The sequence below is a fragment of the Pempheris klunzingeri genome, chromosome 16, assembly GCF_042242105.1.
Source record: "Pempheris klunzingeri isolate RE-2024b chromosome 16, fPemKlu1.hap1, whole genome shotgun sequence".
NCBI classification, from domain to species: Eukaryota; Metazoa; Chordata; class Actinopteri; order Acropomatiformes; family Pempheridae; genus Pempheris; species Pempheris klunzingeri.
This window is the reverse complement of record NC_092027.1, coordinates 23993203-24015605: the sequence shown is the minus strand read 5'-3', so window position 1 is coordinate 24015605 and position 22403 is coordinate 23993203. Positions and strand designations below refer to the sequence as shown.

The 22403-nt window shown below is 46.0% G+C and overlaps 1 protein-coding gene across 6 annotated transcripts in view; it reads right to left on the bottom strand.

The window, feature by feature from the left end:
• Positions 1 to 216: 216 nt before the first annotated feature.
• The window catches only part of LOC139215697 (triple functional domain protein), a 67976-nt gene continuing 45789 nt past the window's right edge, over positions 217 to 22403 (bottom strand). The window contains exons 16-63 of one of the 6 annotated variants that reach the window (XM_070846734.1): positions 21705 to 21879; positions 21346 to 21541; positions 20553 to 20719; positions 20303 to 20422; positions 20010 to 20201; positions 19739 to 19888; positions 19530 to 19644; positions 19136 to 19251; positions 18837 to 18959; positions 18527 to 18721; positions 18305 to 18420; positions 17521 to 17587; positions 17282 to 17391; positions 17039 to 17108; positions 16778 to 16867; positions 16600 to 16692; positions 16399 to 16510; positions 16082 to 16272; positions 15646 to 15747; positions 14447 to 14476; positions 13482 to 13624; positions 13235 to 13334; positions 12874 to 13117; positions 12629 to 12745; positions 12157 to 12362; positions 11884 to 12054; positions 8823 to 8918; positions 8553 to 8701; positions 8394 to 8460; positions 8075 to 8178; positions 7909 to 7978; positions 7723 to 7812; positions 7529 to 7621; positions 7247 to 7297; positions 7085 to 7162; positions 6730 to 6921; positions 6098 to 6278; positions 5732 to 5998; positions 5133 to 5641; positions 4005 to 4252; positions 3584 to 3725; positions 3466 to 3493; positions 3175 to 3337; positions 2973 to 3094; positions 2801 to 2879; positions 2383 to 2583; positions 2137 to 2275; positions 217 to 1427 (exon numbers count right to left, since the gene is read on the bottom strand). In XM_070846734.1, the coding sequence (XP_070702835.1) occupies positions 870 to 1427; positions 2137 to 2275; positions 2383 to 2583; positions 2801 to 2879; positions 2973 to 3094; positions 3175 to 3337; positions 3466 to 3493; positions 3584 to 3725; positions 4005 to 4252; positions 5133 to 5641; positions 5732 to 5998; positions 6098 to 6278; positions 6730 to 6921; positions 7085 to 7162; positions 7247 to 7297; positions 7529 to 7621; positions 7723 to 7812; positions 7909 to 7978; positions 8075 to 8178; positions 8394 to 8460; positions 8553 to 8701; positions 8823 to 8918; positions 11884 to 12054; positions 12157 to 12362; positions 12629 to 12745; positions 12874 to 13117; positions 13235 to 13334; positions 13482 to 13624; positions 14447 to 14476; positions 15646 to 15747; positions 16082 to 16272; positions 16399 to 16510; positions 16600 to 16692; positions 16778 to 16867; positions 17039 to 17108; positions 17282 to 17391; positions 17521 to 17587; positions 18305 to 18420; positions 18527 to 18721; positions 18837 to 18959; positions 19136 to 19251; positions 19530 to 19644; positions 19739 to 19888; positions 20010 to 20201; positions 20303 to 20422; positions 20553 to 20719; positions 21346 to 21541; positions 21705 to 21879 (7138 nt within the window). In that variant the 3' untranslated portion in view covers positions 217 to 869. The remainder of the gene's footprint in view (positions 1428 to 2136; positions 2276 to 2382; positions 2584 to 2800; positions 2880 to 2972; positions 3095 to 3174; positions 3338 to 3465; positions 3494 to 3583; positions 3726 to 4004; positions 4253 to 5132; positions 5642 to 5731; positions 5999 to 6097; positions 6279 to 6729; positions 6922 to 7084; positions 7163 to 7246; positions 7298 to 7528; positions 7622 to 7722; positions 7813 to 7908; positions 7979 to 8074; positions 8179 to 8393; positions 8461 to 8552; positions 8702 to 8822; positions 8919 to 11883; positions 12055 to 12156; positions 12363 to 12628; positions 12746 to 12873; positions 13118 to 13234; positions 13335 to 13481; positions 13625 to 14446; positions 14477 to 15645; positions 15748 to 16081; positions 16273 to 16398; positions 16511 to 16599; positions 16693 to 16777; positions 16868 to 17038; positions 17109 to 17281; positions 17392 to 17520; positions 17588 to 18304; positions 18421 to 18526; positions 18722 to 18836; positions 18960 to 19135; positions 19252 to 19529; positions 19645 to 19738; positions 19889 to 20009; positions 20202 to 20302; positions 20423 to 20552; positions 20720 to 21345; positions 21542 to 21704; positions 21880 to 22403) is intronic. The other 5 variants (XM_070846735.1, XM_070846736.1, XM_070846738.1 and 2 more) reach the window with 5 other exon arrangements.

The following is a 22403-nucleotide window of genomic DNA, read 5'->3' as shown; positions in this document are numbered from 1 at the left end:
TGTCTATTGTTTCTTCTCAGGTTGGACAGTGCAGCATTGTTACTCGCGACATGGTCATCATGGTATCTTAGATTAGATGCATTTTATAAGCGCAGCCATCAAAAAGCTCTGATCGGACGTATAAATGTCTCAGTAAAGAAGCTCGGTCACGGTCTCCAGGTGTCGACTGAGTCCAAAGTAGCACAGCAACTTTCAACTGATGAGCATTTTCTACAATTTGTTTTTTTTTTTTTTTGTGGGACCGTAGTTCCACTGTATACATTGTTTCTATAAGAAAGGGCTGCGTCTCAAAAGTCTGAGTTTCAGTTTGAGTGTAAAAGAGCAAAAACACACAGCGTCTGTGTCCCTCTGGCAACATGAAGGAGGGCAGTTTGCTCTTGGTGCTATCACTAGCTTTGTTGGCGTCACTTTCTCCTGAAAGCTCTGCATCTGTGCAGTGGTGTCAAGGCTCGATCAGCTGGCTCCTCTGAGCTTTAACTCTGCAAAGGAAAATAAATTACTTTTTTTTTTCTCTTTTTTTTATATTTTGTTAACTACAAAATCGGTTTTGAGTTGAAACCAGCAAGCAGCAGTAGACAAGGGCATCCATTAATTTAAGTGATTGGCGAGAACTTTGTTCTCTAGGGCTCTGATTGGCTCTAAGACCTCAACGGGTCTCAGGTTAACTGGTGAAAGGACTACAGGACTTAGATCAGCAAGTCAGCATTCTGTGAAAGAGGATAAGATCAGCATTCATTATTTATCCTTCCTTTTACATCTAGACCATCAAGATGCTCAATTCCAGAGGAACCTGCAGCCCCTGCAGTGGACAACAGGCGTTTGTCCACTGTGATTAGAGTGCAGAGGGACTGACGGTTGGATCCCAGCCTTTAAACTCGGGGCTGGAGGCGACTTTGGATGAAGCTCCTGACTCCTCCGATGGCTCGGGCGTCAGTTTGATGTTTCCTCCTGTCTATGAAGGAGATGAGACGGGAGGTGTCCAGGCAGCCCTCGGCTCTGGCCCGGCCGTCAGCCGCACCGGCCTGCAGCCACGGCTCCTGGAGGCAGAGCCCGGCTGGAGGCCTCCTGCCTGGGTCAGTCCTCAGGAGCAGGCAGATGAAGTCCCGGGCCGCCTGGCTGACGCCCTGGAAGTAGTCCCTGGGGAAGCTGAAGTCTAGACGGCAGATGTTCAGGCAGGTCTCCTCGGCACTCTCGTCCAGGAAGGGGGAGGCCCCACTCAGCAGCACGTAGGTCACCACACCAAGACTCCACAGGTCAGAGGTCAGCGAAACCGGCTCTCCAAGGACCAACTCTGGGGAGGCAAACTCAGGGCTGCCCAGCAGAGGGTGAACGTAGTGGGCACTGTTGAGCTGGACAGCGTCGCCAAAGTCTGTGAGTTTGACCGTTGGCTGGCCACTGGAGCTGTGGGCCACCAGCAGGTTCTCAGGCTGGGAACAGAGACCACAGTGACACCATTAGCTTTGTCCTCTTGATTCTTAGCAATCACCACGGTCCAACATGGAGTGTTAACATGTGAGTAAATTCATTTGTTGTTGCATGTGAAACATTACATCATCAGCCTTTGACCATCAGTATTCAGAGGAAACAGAGGATCCAACTGCAGGTTGATCCATTTAAGGCTGGAAAGATTTTTAGGCCAAGACACGTCTTTATGAATCAGCTTGATGCATTTGGAAATATGCTAATTTACTTTCTTGTCTGTGCAGTAAATATGAAGCCAGCAGCCAGTTATCATAGCATGGCATCAAGACTGGAAACGGGAAACAGCGAGCCTGACTCTGCCTGAAGGTAACAACATCCACCAGCACCTCTAAAACTCACTTATTAACATGCTATATCTTGTTTAATGTAGTTGTGCAGTGGGAGCAGGACAGAGTCAAATCTAAACAGAAACTGTTGGCAAACAACAGGGAAAAAGTCAGAGACAAATCTTGCTCCATGTGAGTTGCGATTTGATTAGCAGTACACGATTTTGTGTCTTTGCCTCACTGAGTAAACACGTAGACAACTGTTTTTAACCTTTTCATGTACATGTCTGTCGAGCAATCGGTGTGTAATGAGCTCTCTTTGTAATGTAATCCTCTAGCTTTATCCTGTGTCGCTACAAACAGCAACATTAAGATGAAAAGTACTTACTTTTACGTCCAAATGGATGATCCTGCTGTTGTGCAGGTAGTGTAAAGCTTCTAAAATGTCCCGTAGGTAGCAGGCCACTTTCTCCTCCGTCAGATTCCCCCAGCTAACAATGTAGTCCAACAGACGACCCTGGTCAGCCCTGAAACCCAAATGTTAAACATTAGATGGAAGAAATGCACGGTTCATCAAGGCTTATCAAGCTAATGAGATACAAACTCATGTGTTTTTGTTTTGGTCTATACACACATCTCCAGGACGAGGGCGTAGCTGCTGGGGGTTTCGTATGTGTCTATCAGGCTGATTATGTGGGGGTGCTGGAGCCTCTGGAGCAGATTGAGCTCCTGAGTCACCCGGTCCCTCCTCATCAGCTTCTTGTTCACGTGTTTGACCGCCACCGTACGTTTGGTGCCCCGCTGGTCACAACGCTTGACAACGGAGAAACGACCCCTGATGAGCAGAAGAAAGAGGATAAACGCTCAGAGGTCGGCTTACTTCAGACTATTTTAAGTCTATTTAATTCCACTTAACCCCCACAGACATGGGCAGTATGCTTTTTAGCATTTAGCAAGTCAAATACTCTTCGATCGTATCAAGACAGAAGGCTGAGATTGGCACATTGTTGATGCAAAACCTGGGGTAACCATGGAGATATTAGGGCCATTACCTGCCCAGTTCAACCACCTCAGTGTAGTGAGACTCAAAGTTGTCCTTCCAGCTCACTCTGATCCCGTCAGTGGACACGGCTGAGACGAGAAACAATGCAGACGGTTACTTCATGTCCACAATCAAACATCAGCATTGTGAGGTGACCTCTGTGCTGTTCCCTGCACTCTTACCCAACACTCTGAGGCTCGCTGATGACGTCACGCTGCCCAGCTCGTTCGTGGCAACACAAGTGTAAACCCCATCATCCTCAGAGGCAACGCCAATTATCCGCAGCGTTGCTTCACCTGTGTCACTGAAATGAATGTGTACATAATGAATTAACATCTGATTTCAACATTGAACTTCCTCTCCATCAAGAGCCAGTTTTCTTACCTGTAGGCGATGCTGAAGTGCCCGTTGTTGGTGAGGTTGCTCTGGTTGGGTCCCTTCCAGGTGACAGAGGCCCGGGGTCGACCACAGACCTTACACCTGAGCGTGACGCTCTCTCCGTTGTCACATGTCACATCAGTCAGAGGTACAAGAAACTCTGGCGGAACTGAAAGAGGAAAAGAGAATCAGAATAAATCATAAAGATTTTTAAAATTCCAGCACCAGCTGTTTAAAGTAGTTAAACAATGCTGGTTTCATTCACTCTCAAACACAGTCCCACAAAATAACACTTACCATCGTAGATGTAGTTTGGATTTAGAAGCTGAAAAGAGAGAACAAAGCACATCGCAGTGAAAAAAAGCACCGTGGAGCAGAGGGATGACTTAGTCCTCAAATGTACTCATAAACTCACCTTTACAGAAACCTTATTGGCCAGACCATCTCTGGACTTCCTGTAACCGTTTTCTAGCTTGGTCTCTTTCTTTACCTCCTTCTCCTTCTTCTCAGACTTTTTACGAATGCGCAGGGACGTGTGCCAGGAGGAAGACTTCCTACTGGAACAGCAAAATGGATCAAGTCAAATCAAACTGTTCAACGTAACAAGCAGGCGACAGCATGGGTTTTAGCCCGACCCCGTGAGGGCCAGCCAAGACATAGGACACACAAACATTCTTAATCAAACTTATTAACACGTCATATTAGTTACCAGTGTGTTGGATTTGCATTTTAAAAGTCAGTTCAGGACAACTCCCTACCACTTACATGGATGAGGCAAAGATTAATTAAACAGCAGGAAATGATTTATCCTTTGAATAATTTCTCACAGCTCTTACTTGATGGATCCCTCAGTGCAATCGGGGACGATGGCTGAGGTGTGTCCCAGCACAAATCCGGGGATCCAGCCCTCAGCGGCAGGGCCCTGCTCGGTTGCCGCCCTGAACACCAGGAACATGTTCTGCTGGTTGCTGGCCAAAATCTGGACCACCTCGCCCTGAATGACGCTGATCTCATCCTCCTTCACAGCCATGTAGTCCTGGGTCACCAACATGGTGGATACGCTACTGCTGCTGCTACTTTCACTCTGCACCACAGGGAGGACAGATGGGCATGTCAGAAACTGTGACTATAAACGTGCATGGTTCATTGTAGTAAATGCACAAATTGTGACTTCAGTTTGAGCTTTTATATCAAAGATGATTCATACTGATAAATTTGCCAGTATGATCATATATTCTAAGAAATACATACATCTAAGAGTTTTGGTGAGGGGAAAAGTGAGAAACGTCAAAGCAGAGAAAGAAACACTGGAAATAGTTGTTTGATTACTGTCCACTTGATAAAGGTCTTCAGAAAGGATTAGAGTGAAGTGCAAGAAAGACTAGAAATTCAGTATTTTCTTCTTGGGGGTGGAAAAAAAAGAAGCGGATGAAGAAAGACAAGAATAAGCTGCAGATTTCCATGTCACTCATCTTTGCCCTGCAGCTCCAGGCAAAGACGAGAGGAGGAACGTTAGGTTGGATGAGAGGATCTCTGTCAAGTACGTTTGTAGGCAAACCACAAACGTCAGAGGTTAGTTGCAGGAAACGTACCAGTGACATACCATGAAGACAGCAGGAGGTGAAGGACGGCCAAGAGGAAGTCAAGTGTTAGTATAAGCTTTGTCAGAGTTAAAAAATCTAGTGACAGCCTTGAAAGGGAATCCCTGAAGAGCTGATTGAGGTCCACTAGAGGGACTTTGAACCTGAAAACACGTAGACAATGGAAACCTTTGCTTCAGAAATTGTGTAAAGCTAGAGAAGATGATGTTGAAGAGCAGTGAAGGTTGTCAGATGCGTAGTAAGGAGCAGATTAGTAGTGCTGGCTGCAGCAGGACAGTAGACAGCAGGCAGACAGGACACACCAAGCCTCCCTCTGCCTCCATGTTAGTCTGAACAACACCGGGCAGCAGGTAGTAGTCTTACCCCGTTGCTCTGGGTGGACTGGATGGACTGCTCGCTGGCCGATGAGCATGTACTCATGCGGTCAGCCTCCTTGCTGTGTGTGGAGTGTCTGTGGGTTTGGCTCCCAGATCCAGAGCCGGTCTGAATCTGGTTCGAGTTTTGACGGACCGGAGTCTCTCCTGCTTCCCCTGGGAAGGTGAATGAGCCAGGCCGGCTGGCTGGAGAGCCCGGCATGGAGCTCCAGAATCCAGATCCGGACTTTTGGCCCGGGCTGGGAGGGGGAGGAGGGAGGCCATCCTTGCCAAAGGCAGTAGTGGCCAAGGGGGAGGCCATAGGGGACACGGCACCTGGCCGTGGTTTGGAAGTGGGTGTAGAGGGCAGGGGCCCAACCGTGGCGCGGGGAATAGGGGCTACAGCACTGGCAGGAGTGGGGGTCTGTGCTTGGTCCTCTGGGGTCTGGATGGGGCGCTTGCCCTGTGGGCTACCCCCTGGAGGGAGTAGGGGAGGAGGAACAGGACAAGGGGACGAACCTGGATCATAAGTGCGCAAAACTCATCTAAGTCACATCTTTCACTTTCCCATACAAATCAAATGTCACAAATCTAAAAGATGTTCCATACCTGACATCTTGTTTGGGCCGTCGGAGTCGGCCCCGGGGTGGTGGCGTAGGGGCTGGGGCAAGCGGGAAGGCTGGGGGATCCTGGAGGGCCGACGAGAGCCACCCTGGGGCCCTGAAGGGATGGCGCTACCCTGGGAGCTTCCACCTCCAACTCCAGGGGGGGCACTGGGCCCACTGTTGCCTCCACCTGGAGCTCCCGCGCTTGGCACACATGACCCACCGCTCGCTCCCACATGGTTCCTCTGGTACTCGATTGGTGAGGTCAGAGCTGTGAAGAGGCACAAAAGACACCAATCCGAAGAATGTAGCAGACAGCTCAGACTGTAAAACTGTGTGTGTGTGTGTGTGTGTGTGTGTGCGAGCCTACCATTGAGGAAATTGCGTTGACTCTCAAGTATCTGGCTGATCTGAAGGGTCCAGACCTCACGCACCCCTGGGTGGGTGGAGTGAAGCACAAAGGACTCCACGGTGCCGTTGGTCGAGCGAGAGGTGAGGATGAACTTACAGGGATCACCTTCCACATTCTCCTCTAGGCCCAAACAGCTTATCTACAGAGAGCAAGCACAAACCAAAGACAGGGAGATGTATCATTTACAGTTAGGTTTGAATAAATACTGAACTTTAATTGTTGTATTAACGAGTATCTTAATGCCGCCTTTTGTAAAAAGCTTTCGTTTCATAAACGTGCATTTTTCTTTGCAAATGCATTTTCTTTCCTTAGTTGACTCACTCCTCCAAGAGAGAAATTCAGCAGCTCCAAAAAATGTCTGACGGACCACATTTACTAAATAAAAAGCTCCAAAAACAGAAATAGAATTCTGTCCATGTTGCCCAACCTAACAAGTTTAGAAAACTGTTAGGTCTACTATAAAGGGAGTGCACGGTTTGAGCTGCAGTTTCTCCACCAGAGGGAGCTGTAAGCCCTTGAAGTGACATCCTTCATTCCACTGGCTGTCACTGATGATGGAGTGAATATCCTTTTCCCCTCATGTCTATTACCTTGATGCTGTTCTTGTAGAGGAAGCCTGGCAGGGAGAAGCCTTTCTTCTTGTCGAGAGGCTCGCTAAAGATAAGCAACTGCTCAAAGAGGAAGACTCTCCTCTCCTTCATCCGGCCGAGCACGCTGCCCTCAGGGTCACACACCATGAACGTGTCCTGCAGCAAAAGGCGGCCCTGAGCCACGATCTTCCCCTGCAGAGGGTGATGAACAAGATGGGAGTAGGAAGATCAGGTGGAAGGAGAAAGAGAGACAGCATGGGACAGTCGGAGGGGATTGAAATAACGTCTTTGTTAAAAAGACATGACGGCAACATGATGCGAACAATGTGCTTTCATCAGTCGAGTGGTTTCTTACATCAAATCCCTGAAGCCTGCCGACATTCATCATGTCGTTGCACCTTTTTGGCACGATGCACATGACCTCCACTGCTTTCTGTAAGAGCCACAAACGACCAAAACATTGATGGGACTGCCGAACATACTTGTCTTCATTTTAAGAGCCGTCTCATTATCTTACCTCCAACTCCATAGACTCCAGCCCAGCCTTTTTAGAGTGTTTGAGGAAATCCTAAAACAGAGAAAATAAACTGTTTGAGAAAATATGAACTCAACGAGTTACACTTTTTAATACGACTGTAGTTTAATATATACTATATCTATATACCATGTATCAGAAATGTCCATTTACAGACAGATGACAGTGGCACACTGTGGAATAATGCAGATATTATGATGGTAAGACTAGATAAAGGCACCAGCTATGGCTCTGGCATCCTCTGCTGTATTATACAAAGCTGACCTTGAGCAGCAGCTGGTACTTCATGATCCTCTGGACTGGCTTGATGAGTAGGTCTGTGATCTGCAGCCTGTGTCCCAGCCGCTGCTTCAGGTCCTACAAAGTCAGAGGTTACTTGAGCGGGTGATAGCTAGATGGAAGTTTGCAGGATGTGATGCGTCTCAGAGAGTAAAATCCTAAAAATAATGTGGTCATACCTCAAAGTAGGTGTCAATGTACTCTGAGACGATGTGCTCTGACTTTGGCTTGTTTTGACAGTACACTACATACATGGTTAGTCTCCGTTCCTGGACACAGAAAGCAGCACACATAGTCACGACGCGATCAGACACAGAAGAGCATGTACAAATAAAGCAGAAGTTAGAAATCCACTGTGGACAAACCTGTTTAAGAAAGAGTGGTCCCAGTCTGTCAGGGTCCTCCAAACATTTCTCCAACTCTCCAAGAAAGAAGCTAAACAGGGCAGAGAGAGGAGAGAAGGGAAGTAAGCCACTGCGCTGGTGAACCTGAACAGAAGCTCCCACTTCTCCACATGTGTGTGTCACTTACTCTTTGTGCCAGTCGTAGATCTGGTGGATGTTGCCAAACACAATTTTGTCTTTTCCCTTCATATCATCGGGGACTCCCTCCTCTTTCATTTGGCTCATGTAACCCTTATGAGGGAGGCACACAAACACATTAACACAAGTTTACACCAAGACCCAAATTAATTCAAATTCTTTCAGTGACCTCTTAAAATGCCTGTTGGAATAAGATGCTGTATTACAATTAGGAAAGCACTCTGCTCGACTTCCACAGTAGAACCTATGCAAGAGCTAATGTTCATATTTTCAGACCTATCAGAAAGAACAGTGCATCATCAACTCACCTCCACCACCAGGCCCAGATCTCTGACATAATCTCTCTCCGTCTCCACCAACTCCAGCAGAACATAACTACAGCAAAGAGGAACCAGGTGGTTTGTGACTTTTACTGAGTCAAACGTCTGACTGTATGTTTGTGACATAGATGAAAGAAGCGGACATACTGTCTTTTCTTCAGGACGCTGGCCCTCCGTTCGTCCATCTCTTCGACGGGGGAGGAGGAGGAGAGGAGGGAGTTGTCAGATGGGTTGAAGGAGGGTGAGCTGCTGTCTCCCTGTTCTACTGACAGCGAGCTGGGTCTGTCCTCCAAAGCCTGCACGAGGGGCAAACACAAGGTAAACTAAAGTGTGTGAAACACACAACAAAAGGTCAACAGTGTGTCTGTTTAAGGGGAAGAGCAGCATGAACACAAATTAATGCATTAGCTTTCCTACCATCTTGCTTTTCACCAGCTCTTCAATGGCGCTCACCAACTCAGCGGCACTGGGTGTCTCTGAACTGGATGGACGGACTGACAGACGAGAAGAGGTCTGCACAGAAATACAAATGTGAGAGGATCAAGGAAAAAAAGAAGAGAGCATTAGAACCAGAGAATACATACAATCTAACAATTATTTTCGCTAATCTAAGTCTGCTTTTTGACTGATAACAATAAAACTCTTCCTCCAGACTATAGTTTAATTGATACAAGCTTTACATAATTTAAAGAGCTCATTTAAAGAATTCATTCAAAGAAATATTGCTATTTAAAGCAATTTCCTCATCTCTAATACAGACAATAAATACTCTTATTATCTGTTTCATGTGAGAACAGATAAGAGTTGAACCTACATGTTGAAACAGTCATTAATGATAGCTAAAGAAGTTGGTTAAAGGTCATGCTGAAGTAAGCCTGGTGAAGAGACATTTAAAGATTAGCTTTTGTTCATCTAAGTCCTGTATTAATGTTACTGTAAGTGAATGTGTTGTTTTAATTTTTGAGTGAGCAATGATGAACAAATGTTTGTTAAATGTTCAATGCTGTAATCTTAAGAGAGATCCAAAAAGATGCTTCCACAAGGGAAACCCCAGTGCTGGGGGGTTCTAACCAGGTGAAAAGGAAAAGTATATGAAATTTTAAAACACTGTCCATGAAAAGGTAAAAAACCGTGCGGCTGAAAGTAAGGTGACCAAAATGAAGATATGGGGAAAAAAAAGAAATGTCAGAAAGTGGTGATGGGGAGAAGGTTGGGGAGGGGCGGTGTCTGAATGGAGGATGTTTCCGTTGCTTTCTCGGGTGATGATGAACAGCCTTTGAAATAAAGAAAGGATGCTAACAGAGCGAGAATGAAAGAAGGTTCATGTATGTATGTATATATAGTTGAGGAGACTCTCACCCTTGCTGTGCTGTGCTTCAAGACTTTCCCCAATTAGGTTTTCTGGGTGAGGCTGTGTGCCCTTCTGGCCTCGCCAGCGTTTAGAGATGCCAATTACTCGCATGGGTAATGAGGTTAACGCACAGAGGGTAAAAGGGAGATGAGGACGAGCGGGTGAGGGAGGGGGTTGGAGGATGATGGGAACAGGGGGCTTTTGAATTTTCACCTCAGTGTGGGCTCATATTTAGATTTTGTGCAGGAGAGTTGCCTGCTCAGCAGACAGGGACTTCTACCAACTTTCCTCTTTGTATTTATATTGACTTGTTTGTTGGTTTAAACATGCAGAAAAAACTGCAGCCCTGTGTTATTCCAACAGGCTCGAGGCATTACAGAACTGATGCAAAATAGGCATTGTAGCTTTTGATCTGCACTAACACGGACAGAATTAAAACCTCCACATTGCCCTCCATTGAAAATTTCGAGCGACATGCATCCTCTCTTTATCTACATTTTCCCATGATGCCGTTGGTGATCTGCCAGGTGACTCTGCATTACAGTGGTGTGTTGTAGAAACAGGGCAGAAAGTCAAACTGAGTGAAACTAAAGAAGGAAGGAAAGGAAAGAAAAACTTCTGCACTGAAGAAATTCAGGAATGTTTAGGAGTTCAGAAAAATACAAATGTTAGGAAGAGTGACTTTGAGGGGACAGAGGAAGGTGCATTTCAAAAAGAATAAAGTTCAAAAAGATGCTAGCTTCATTTCCTTTTAATCCATAAACTGTTGTAGGAACCAAAGAAAGAGGTTTTAGCTTTTAAAGCTGAAGAGTGGGGGAAAAAAACGAGATCTGAAGAGTTGACTGAGGTAAAAGACAGAGGGGGGAAGAGCGGGGCATTTCAGATGGAGAGGTATGGAAACTGAGACAAAGCAAAGACAGGACATAAATCAAGGTAATGCTACAGCATGGCAAACAGCAAACGATACAACCAGGAAACAAAACAAAAGAGAAACAGAAATTAGTGTCAGAGGAGTCTCCGCTTTAGCCGAGGAGTGCCTGAAACCTTTCATTGCTTTCTGCTTTAGAAGAGAGGGGAGAATATGATGCAACATGCCAAGAGAAAATGTTATGCATAACAGAAACTAAGGAGTCACTTAAAACTGTGTCAGGAAATGCTCTTTTTCTGGGAAAAGTGGGAAATGAGCGAAAATGTCACCTCAAACTAAAAATCATAACAGCAATGAAGAGAAAAAGAACCCGTATAGGAAGCATTTATTTGTCTTTAAGATGAGCTTAGATGAAGCTTAGCTCAGCTGAAGTTGTCACCCTGTTCTTAAGTCTCAAAAAATGTACATCAGGTATGTTCTGAAGGAAATGGGCCCCTACAGTAGTTCGCTCCTGGACAAATGTGATTTAGTTTGTCAATGATTTGGGAAGAATTTTGACTCATTAGATATAAAAGCCGTTAAAGCCGTCGCCCCGTCCAATTTCATTACTGACTTGAAACCAGACAGAGAAAAAAATGTGATTGTGGTATCATTGTTGGCTTTTTAATCTCCGAAACAAAGACTAGCTACACTTACAGCACACAACAAAATAATGGAGATAATAGTTGAAGCTTTTAAAACCTTATTACGTACAAGAACACTCAGAGAAACAAACTCAATTTGTTATGCGAGAGTACTGCGTGATGGCCAAACAGGTTAACGTTAATCTCACTTTGATTAAGAACTATGAAAATATACTAAATAAATTAACTAAAAAATATGTACAGAAAACTGTATAACTCAACTGTTGGCCAGCTTTTAGGGCCACAAGCTAAGTTGCCATATTCAGATGCACAAAAATCCATCTAGACTCATATTCTCATAGTCTCCCAGCCCTAATTCCAAAGGAGAGATATATTATCGATGTATATTTCTAGACGTGACATTTAAAGAATACTGTGAACCAACTTTGTGGCACCAGAAAATGTTGAAAGTCAAAAGGTGAATGCCGTTTGTGTCCCAGGCCCAAATTACAATGTCTCTTGCTCCCAGTGTCCCCTCTGCCTCCTCTGCTTCTCCTGCTCTCCATCTGTCTGCCTCCATCCCTTCTCCCTGACCCCTGTCTTCTGTCCCCGCTGTAACGTCCTCCCTCTCCTCACCTTGTCATCCTGTGAGTCTGGCTGCAGCAGGCTGTGCTGCTGGATGGCCATGGGCGGAGGCAGAGGTACCGAGTCGGCGCCCTCCTCGCCCTCCTCCTCTCCACAGCTCTGCATGCCCGAAGAACTGGACTTGGACAACGTGCCGCTGGACAAGCCCTCGTTACGAACCCTCTGCAACACACGGTGGATGGCAAAGTGGGGATTACATCGCAGTACTTCGCAGAGCTGCTAAATGGAACGAGGTGGACGTTGGGAGTGTGAAGTTTTGCATACCCATCCACCCACCTCCTCCACTGTCTCGTCCTGAGGTGTGGCGGCGCTGTCGTCAGAGTCTTTCTGGGAACCCATCGTCATCTCCCCGCTCTTCCTCACCTCGCGGTTCTTCTTGTGCTTGTGGGCCAGCTTCTTCACATGGCCGTCTGCCTTGCCGCTGCTTAGTCGACGCACTGGGCTGGTGAGCCACTTCCGCAGCGTGTTACCTTGGAAACAAGCCAAACATACAAAGCTCAAGTTTGCTGCTGTATGGAGGTTTATCTGAATCGCAAATAAGATAGAAAACCTCTGTAAAGCTTTAATTTGAAAGGTTTCGTCCACATAGCATTCAACAATCTGTTTCAAGTGGTATTTGTACATTTTGTACAAAAACAAAAACTGATGTTATTCGCTATTTTTGGTTGTTTGGGAATTTTTTTCTGGGATTTCAGAGAGCAGACACAGACAGGTAGTACGGCACCGGTGACCATACCTGGTCGTTTAGGCCCTGGCGAGGTGTGGGAGCTGATGTGATGACCGTGGTGACCAGGCTGGAGCGTAGCGGACGACCCTGGCATGATGGAGTCATTGCTGCACACTGACAGAGTGTCTGTGACATACAGTGTGATGTAGTGGTTTAGCATTTGCTTTATAATACAGACTTGATCAAAGTATCTAGATGAATAAAATTCCGCCTCACAGACGCACTAAACCGACTGTCCACACCACACGCTGTACCTTTGTGGTTGAAGATGCCCTCCATCTCCATGGACGACCTGGAGTGGGCGATGCAGAGCATGGAGCAGGGCACCAGGCCCTCCAGGGCAGGGGAGCGGTCCGTGGTCCTGACCAGGCACCAGTCCGGCCTGTCGTGGCAGCGCTCCAGAACCTCCACCGTCTGACCGCGCCGCACTGTCAGCTCGTTGCTGTTGCTGGCCATAAAGTCGTGTATGACCACAGTCAGCTCGCAGCCGCCGGAGAGCTGAGGGAGGAACAATAATCACGGTGACCTGGCTGTGGGAAACGAGCCGAGCTTACAGCATTCTTGAGTTAAGACGTCGTTTCTAGTCATTGGTGTGCGTTGTGTGTGTCGGCTCACCTTGTCGCTGTCCAGTGTGTTCTGTGAAGTGCGGGATGCCAGAGAGATGGTGTCTGGTTGGCTGCTGCCTTCACCCTGACTGTCCAGGTCTTCTCCATCCCTGACAGACACACGTGGTCAATAAGAGGCGTGAGCGTGGATGAATTAAAAAGTCTCTGTGACTGATTCGATAAATGAAATCTCTTTCTCATTTGCATTACTCTCCGTTTCTGAATAACATCTCGAGATGGAGGTGTCACATGTTTACCTTCGGCCCTTGTGGTGCTTGGCTGTAGTGGCTTTGGGGATATGAATGGGCTCCTTGAGCGCTCCTCTCAGGTGAATGGTGCGCTCCTGAATCACCTCTCTGATGTGCTTGATCCAGTCCTGCTTGTTCTCAATGCTTGATGCCTGTTAGTGGTCAATAATAGAACGGGTTCAAGAAGTCAACAGTTAGAGTTGTCAGGAAATTAACTTCCTTTGGAATTCTTGTTTCACTCTGTGTGTTTCACACAAGTCTGAATGGACCTCTTGTCATCTCTTATCAAATGGAAGGGAAACATCTCACTTTGTGTGAGCCTCTCCAGCAGTGGACCCCTAGAGCACTGGTTCCCAACCCTTTTTTACCAGCCAGTCCCACACAGTCCTGACAGAGTACAGTACTGTTTCACCAAGCGACATTTTCCAAATGTGTCATTTAATATTAGTTATATTAAAGTGGGAATTGTGACAATAATGTTTTATTCAATTGAACTGTCAGTTTGCATTTGAATGGCTACCACTTGTGGCAGAAGCTGGACATCTGAAGCCTTCATCCATCACTTTGAGCTATTTTAACTTTTCATCCATTATTCTTAAGCTAACTATTTCAACAGTTTCAACTGTTCTGCTTGATTGCTAACTAGTTTTCACAGTCTCCAAACTCAAAACACATAATGTTGAGGTATTACAATAATCTTGTTATGTAGATATTTCACATTTTTTCCAATTAGCCGAGTGACGACACAGTTATCAACTACACAGAAGTACATATATGGCAAGTTGGGAACCACTGCCCTGGAATATTTTATGCTACAATTTTTGTGGGCTATGGCTGAGTGTTAACGTTCTGCCATCAGCCAGTTCCTCGGCTATTGTTCAAGAAGAAGAATAAGGATAAGAAGTGCTAAGAGTTTGTGTTTCAGACTTGTGAGAAGTGGCTGAGGGCTGTGTTGTGGGATAGTTTGTACTCACCATCGCTCCATGTTTGGATCCCTGACTTAGCTTTGAAATTTGAAATATAAAATAGAGAATTTCACTTGTTTGATTTTAGAAGGTGTACATGACATTTTTTATGCTGACAAAATGGTTTGGCATGATAGAAACGTACAACACTGATAAGTTTGCCTTGACAGTGTAGACTGTAGGCCAATTAAATGTGTGGCAGATTGTAATGGATGGTGCATGTGTGTGCGTGTGTGTGTGTGTGTGTGTGTGTGTGTGTGTGAGAGAACATGTGTGGTTAGTAATGAGACACACTTCATTTACAAAGCACATACCACATGACTGCTTCTCAGCGGTTAGTTTGGTAGTCAACATGTACTGTAGCTTTGTAACGCTCAGAGTTAAACGTGTTACGATTTTGGCTTCATGCTGTTCCAACGGCTGACACAACTTTTAATCCATCTGTGACAGTGTTCAACGGGAAAACACACAGAAGATGCTGGGAAATGGGGGCTTGAAATGTTTACCCAGAGAACTGAATAAACCGATCTTACTTCAACTCATTAGAAAGCTTGTTTTTCTGGTAGAGAGAGATGGCTACTCGTCACTTTGATAAAGTGGCACAGAGCCAGAGCTAGGATGGGAGATTGTGGGCGTTAAGGGGTTGAATCAGTGTCAGCAGCGTTGGTGGAAGCATGTGAGCCCACAGAGAAAATTAGAGATACAAACATCCACAGAAAACAGCCCCAGATGTACAGATGTGCCTGTGTTTGTTAACAGATGGAACAAAGCAGAATCTTTGGAGTCAGAGGACAGAGGCTGGCAGAGACGGACGGAAGACAGAGAGGAAGAAAGAAAGAAAACAAGGAGACAGAAGAGGAGTCTGTGACAGAAAGCTCATGCAATCACACAAGACGTCAGAGAGATGACAATTTCAGAAGAAAGGTAGGAGAGGGTTGAATAGGAAGGAGAGAGAGAAAACTGGGCTAGACCGAAGAAGATTGTTTGTCAAATTTGCCAGCATTGCCCCCCCCAATCAGATATTGATGTGTCAGTGACATCCAACACACTGATATGGAAGTTTCTTTGATTACACATTTATCAACTGAACCTGTGAGCTCAAGTTTTTTGAATTTTCCCAGCAATCGCTGAACTTTGAAAACCCATATCGGTCGAACCCCAAAGCAGATCTTAGAAACAGGAAACAGGAGAGAGGAAGTATGTTTTACCTTGAGCACAATCTTGTTGTCAGAAGTCGGAGTGCGTCCAACCCATAGAGCAAACTTACAGGGGTCTCCTTCAACGTGCTCCGTCACCCCCAACTCTGATGTCTGGGACGAGGGAGGAATAATATGAGGCATCAGAAAGGCCACAGGCGAGTCAGGGGGTCTTCTAAAGAGTTCAACTCGACAGTACAGCAGCTTTTTGAAATACACTCGCTCCGAATAAAGTGCGATTTCTTGAGACGGTTGAGTACTGCAGCAGAAAATGTGCGACACTGAGAAAAATTTTAAATGTTAATTATGCCAACTACCAGTCAAACTTCTAGAAACACTTAAAAAACCTGACAGGCTCTTTGAGTACATTGTTCTTAATATAGTTCAAAGAAAAACCTCTTATCTAAACAGCTTCCACATTACATACGTTTCACCACCAGCTACTTACAAACAGTTTGCTCTTGTAGATGTATTTGCTCCTGCCGTTTGAGTCCTTGACCTCCTTGCTGAAGACGAGAGACATTTCAAAGAGGAAGAGGTGGCGCTCTCGACCCTTACGGATCAGAGTCTTTGGATCCCAGACCTGGAACGACTCCTGGAGAATGAGCTCTCCCTGCGATTCAATGTTTTCATCAAAACCTGGGGAAGGAGAATGAAGACTCTTTTAACAACTCATTTTGTGAAGACTGGTAATTTGACAGAAGGTTAGCTTGCTGCAAGTAGAGCTAATAGCAACATAAAGAACGAGTGGTGTGTGCTGATCACCTTCCAGCATGGAGAGGTGCATGGCATCGTTGGCTTTCTTAGGCACACTGAGCATCACCTCCAGGCCGTCCTTGATCTCTCCTTTACCTTCTTCACAGCAAGTCAGCAGCTCCTAAACAAACACAACCACGCAGAAACCATGAGCACAAGAAACTCTGAGGACAGCCAACGCAGCGGTGGGATTTGGTACGGCAGGGTTACCTTCAGCAGGAGCTGATACTTGGTGATCCTCTGCACGGGCTTGATCAGATAGGAAGAGATGGAGTTGGCCAGTCGGTGCCTCTGTTGAATTTCCTGCAGAGGAAAGAACAGTCATGTGATCGGACGTCACTGACCGGGAACGCCAGGTTTCATTTGAACGGCCATGGATGATACTCACGTCAAAGTAGTTCCCAGCATGCTCTAGGATGAGCTGGGTGGAGTCTGGTTTGTTCTTGCAGTAGTTCACATACATCTGGAACTTATCCGCCTAGAAAAAGAGAGAAAGATGTTACAGTGATTATAACTTGAAAAGGCTTCATTTGTAAAATATTTTTGCTTAATGCCAGAAAGGAAGGATTTAAAAGTATCTTCCATATCAATTGAAAGGCAGGCTGGAGCACACACACACAGTATATACTGGTGAACAAATGATACATACCCATGTGACAAAGCAATGCCCAACATCCTCTGGTAGCTGCTCATATTTCTCCAACTCTTTGAGAAAGATGCTGACAAAACGGGGAATGAGAGATTGAAATGTGAGAAAGCAAGAGAGTCAAAAGATCTTCCAAAATGAACAAACATCAAAAATGTATGTGTACAAGATTTTACTTCACTCCGGATGTGAATAGTTCAAAATGAAGTTTTAAGAGTGACTAATGTCCTCAAAGGCGTTTCTTACTTGTGGTGAAATTCATAGAGGTCCTGCATGTTGCCAAAGATGATGTGCTCCTTGTTGATGATTCCTGGAGGAATCTCCTCAACTCCACTGGTCATCTCCCACAGGTAGGTCTGCATGGAGAGAGGAAGACAAGATTAAACACAAAAACAAAAACCAAACCAACTCTTCAACGGTGTTCTGTGTTGCACAGCTCTAATCTGAAACAGGCTGACAGCTGTGGGTTGTGAAGCTGGACTTACATCCATGCACTCCCGCAGGTCTCGCACGTAGGCTTTTTCTGTCTGAATCAGCTCGGCCATGATGAACCTAGACGCACACAAAGACACACAAGCACAAAGTTAGCAATTGTCACACTGTCCTCATCCACACAATGATAAATCACTTTCAGCCGGTCTGCTCCACCCATTTACACTAATGAATAATGAAAAGAGTTACGGGCCATAAAACATGGTCATAAACCAGCCGTGAATGACTGAAATCAAGCTCCTGATTTGTGCTGCTCAGATAAAATGACGCAGTCTGCTTTTCCCATGTGCTACATGTACATTCATTTGGAGCTTGACTGTTGTGTCTGCAGTTCTTGTGCTGGCACAGCAAATAACAGTGGAAATCACATCATTCACATTGAGCTCACTCTCAGTTAGAATCACTTACAGCTATTGATGAATTAAGGGTTCATAGTGTTGACAGGGACACTGGCGGATGCAATAATTGCCTGTGACTTTCTTTTAACAGACCATCTTAGCGACCATTACGCTGCTCTGCTACACAATTTGGGCACTGAGCGGATGCTGACTTGCTACTATTTACACAGTTTGTAGGCAGAGCACGTACCAGAGTCCAACAGCTTGCTTAGGTAGAACCTCGTGCACTTTTCAGCCAGCTAAATTATTTTAAACTGGCGATTTGATACCAGCTCGTCTGTTCTGAAACAGCTGCTGTTCATCTCTAAACCTGTTCTGAACAATTCTACTGTTTTTCTTAAATCTGAAAGTACGACAAAAGCAAGAAGGGGTGCCATACTCCTTTCTGCGCGCCGACTTGCGTTTCTCCTCGTTGAGCTCATGAGCAGCGTCCCGCAGCTTAACCTCTGACCCTGGGGCCGTGGCTGGGATGATGTCCAGCTGAAGATCCTTGCTCTGATGCAGGCAGAGACAAAGTCAAAGATGTAAGTGATTTAAAGAGACAGACAAAATGTTAATTAGCTGACTCACCGTTCATCTACAAAAACGTGCGACCACTTACTGCCTTGTTTGAGTCAGACGAGATGCCCAGGGCTTTCTCCAGGCTGCAGCGGTACTTGTCCATGCGCAGGGAGAAGTCTCGGTAGCGTTTGTCCACAGCCGTCACCCATTTTTTGATCTCCCCAGCGTGACTGTGGCCTTTCTCGCAGAAGCCGTCAGCCAGCTGGATCAGCAGCTTAACACGCTCCTTAGTTTGCTGAGGGAGAGAGAGAAAAAGCGGGGTTATATGCACACACACACACATGCATTCACACAGTGGCATTTATTTGTGGGAGTGTGCGTTTGTGCAGATGTGTGTGTGTGGGGTCAACCTTGGCTGTGATGTGGAAGTCCTCATGCTCCTTTAGCAGTTCCTGCGTGTGGTGGATACTCGAGCCGGTAGAGGTGTGTGTGGACAGGTAAAACTCCCCAGTGTCATGAATCCACTCCAAAGCCTGAAGACACACAAACACAGATGATACACACATCCTCAGATCACATGACAGCGTGTGTGCAGTGTGCGCGTGCGAGTGTGATGCTATGTTACTTTGATTACACAAGTGTTATCCCCATTTTGTCAGTAAAGTCTGATGTGTGTGTGTGTGTGTGTGTGTGTGTGTGTGAGATGTACCTGTTTGGCACTGCGTTCAAACACCACATACTGCTGACACTGGTCCAGCCGTCGTTTCCTCATGGTCCAGAAGTGGAGAACACGATTCTCTCTCTGTAGCAGCTCATTGAGGATATCTTAAAACAACAGAAACAGACATTCAGCATGTGCAATGTTTTCCTATATTTGAGCTGTCAGTGTTTAGTATTACATTACATTACAAACATTTACCCATTACTTTTAGCACACTACTTCTGCTGGTTACTCATAACTTAAACCTTTCCCCCCCCAACCACTTATCTATGAGTTTTAACTAACCTCTCTGTTCACTTGCCAACTACTTTCATACAGTTTCAATCACAGCAGGCAGTGTTCAGGTGTTCCAGCCTCATTCAATGTGTTTTCTGATACTCACTTTTAACCTGCTGTTCTGGTGCTTTGACATGGCTCAGCATCCCGGGCATATTGACGCTGTTCCTGTGCATGTACTTGAGGAAGACGTCAGCGTTTCTTCTGGCCAGAGTGCACGCCTGAACACACACACACACACACACACGTTCACTAATATCAGAGATGTGCGTTGATACTTCACATGGGGTTTGCTCTGATTTTGCTGTATGTTACCTTGAGGAAGGCCTCCTTCTGCTCCAGGTGTTTACTGATCATGGGGGTGACATGGTCCGTTTCACAGTTGGGTCCCAGTTTGTCGGCTCCTCCACACCAGTCCTCCTCTCTCTTATACTCCTGCTCCAGGCTCTCCAGCACACTGCAGACCTGTGGGGACGAATGCACTTACTCTGTCATCGGGAAATGAACACTTAATTGTGCTTTTTTCTTGTGTGTGCGTAATTCTTTAATTGACAAAATAGTCAGAACCATCTGCGGGGTTTCCTACCTGTTCAGAGGTCTTGTAGAAGGCCACTGAGGCATTGACCAGCTTGAGTCGGTCCTCCATTTTCAGCATGAGCTGCTGCCAGTGGGAGGCCACGCTCTCTGCACAGTCTCTGATCAGGTCCATGTCATAGTGGTTTGCCTGGAGCAGAGCCTCTGCCTTCTGCTGAACCTGCAGGGCGCTCTGGTGGGTTTTCTGCAGAGAGGGATGAGATGGAGACAAAAATAAAGAACAATTAACATAGTAAGATCTAGCTTCAAACTTTGGACAGAAACCATAACTGAACGCCGTCTCACCTCAATGGCGTGTTGAAACTGTTCGTGTTCTCTCTGCAGTTGTTCAGCTTCCTGCAGGGAGCTGGCTGTTATTAGACCAGCGTTCAGCATTGACTCGCCGTTACGAATCCAACCTAGAACCTGACAACCACAGAGGAAAGGTGATCAGCTGTCACCAATCCAACACTTTTTCACTTGCAGACATCCTGGTGTTCTGTAGTTACAAAAGTTTGTCCTGCAGATGGCGCCTTGTTGCAGGTTCGTGTCCTACCTGCTTGACTTCAGCCTGCAGGTGTCTCAGCTGGACGCACTGCTCCAGGTGTCTGCGGTGCTGCTCGGCTGCCAAGTCCAGTTCTTGCTGCTTCTCGTGGAGAAACTCCAGCAGGTCCTGGACCCGCGTGGCCATGTCAACGTCCCGGTCACACAGCAGCTCCACGCCTGGAGGTGACACAGACGCTGACATTAGCTTTGGATGGATACAGTGGACCTCTATGTATGCTAGCTGCAGTTGTGTCTCAGTTCTGCCTGCCTTCCAAGGTTTGCAAACATGAAATACTTTTATCCCTGACAGTCTTAGTAATTAGTCACATATTTTTCTCAATTCTAGCAACTTCTCTATGAATATTATCAGTATTGTTCAATACACGTGACATGATGTAACCGTTCTTTGTGCAGTTTTAGAGAGCACCTATTAGCATGTGAGATCACAGGTGAGTTATTATGGTTGGTGAGTGGGTGCCTCTCATCACAAACACTGACCGAATCTGACCCGCAACACCTACACAGCATCAGTATGAAACTGATGTAGCCAACACAGAAATCTGTGCTGCAACAGTGAACATGAGCTGTATCCTGCTTTAACCCTCAGCTGAATGATGACTGATGTCTGATGTGGTAACCAGGTGACAGTCAAACATCTCCTCACTTCTACTTCAGAACATTTGAGAAATAAGAGCTTATAATAGCAGGATCACAGGAGAGCAGGCACAGAACAGATGCAGATTTCAGAAAACTGAAGACTTTTTAAGACCCTCTAATGCCTGAAAAGAATTTTGTGAGCTCACCAGAGGCCTGGACTTCGTTGACGTACTGCAGCAACTCTTGTCCCTGATGGATGACATCGAAGGTGAGGTTGTTCATGGTCAGGGCCTTGTCGGCGTGGTGCTGCAGTCTCTGCTCGGCGAGCGTCAGGTCCTCCGTGTCAAAATCATTCATCTGACCCGTCAGCTCCTCGTTCCACGACTCCAGGTCAGAGATGATCTGAGGAAGGACAACAAGATTCCACATACACCTTGAGAAAGGCCGTTGGATCTGCTTTTTCAGAATAATGTATACAGTAGTATGACTAAACAGTCATTAAGTTGGGAAGAGTGAGATTGAGTGAAAACTATACCCCCACCCCAAATCTCCCTGGCAGACTCACATCGATGGCGTCCCTCTCAAAGATGCGGAGCTGCAGGAAGAGCTCCAGTTTGATCTTCCTCTCCTGGAAGAGCTCCTCCATCTGGGCCTGGGCCTCGTCCAGCTGCTGCAGGACGCTCTCGATGTGGTTGATGGAGCTGTTGTGGGGCGTCTTGTTGCTGGAGATGGCCGAATCCCTGGAACGGAAACACACAATTAAGCAATAATCAGCGAGAGGCAGCACTGTGCACAAGAAAACCCAGCTATAAAGACACAGTTGGGCATGACGCCAAGCAAACTTAGCTGCTCTAAAAACTGCAGCATAGCACAGCCTGCAGTGGCTTATTCAGCTGTAATACAGCAGCAGTAGATCTCAAAAGGGGAGCCAATGTTCAATTAATTTAAATTGTGGAAAGTTGTGCCTGAAGAAAGCAAACACAGGGTCTCCTTTAAAGACCTCAATTTCAAGGCTGAATTTCAAAATCCTGGTTTCTTGTGTAATATTTTGTTGTGTTCCTTTTTTATCTTTTACCAAGAAAACAGATATAAGCCCCTGACTCCAGTCCCACACACTGAGCAACTTTCTGCTTCTGTGCAGGGATTTAAAAAAAGAGGAACACAGGTTCAACAGGGAAACAACACCAAGGTAAAACCAAAGGAAAGTACATTTAGAACTCACCCCAAAACAAGTCATACTCTTACCACACTTTAAGATTAGGCA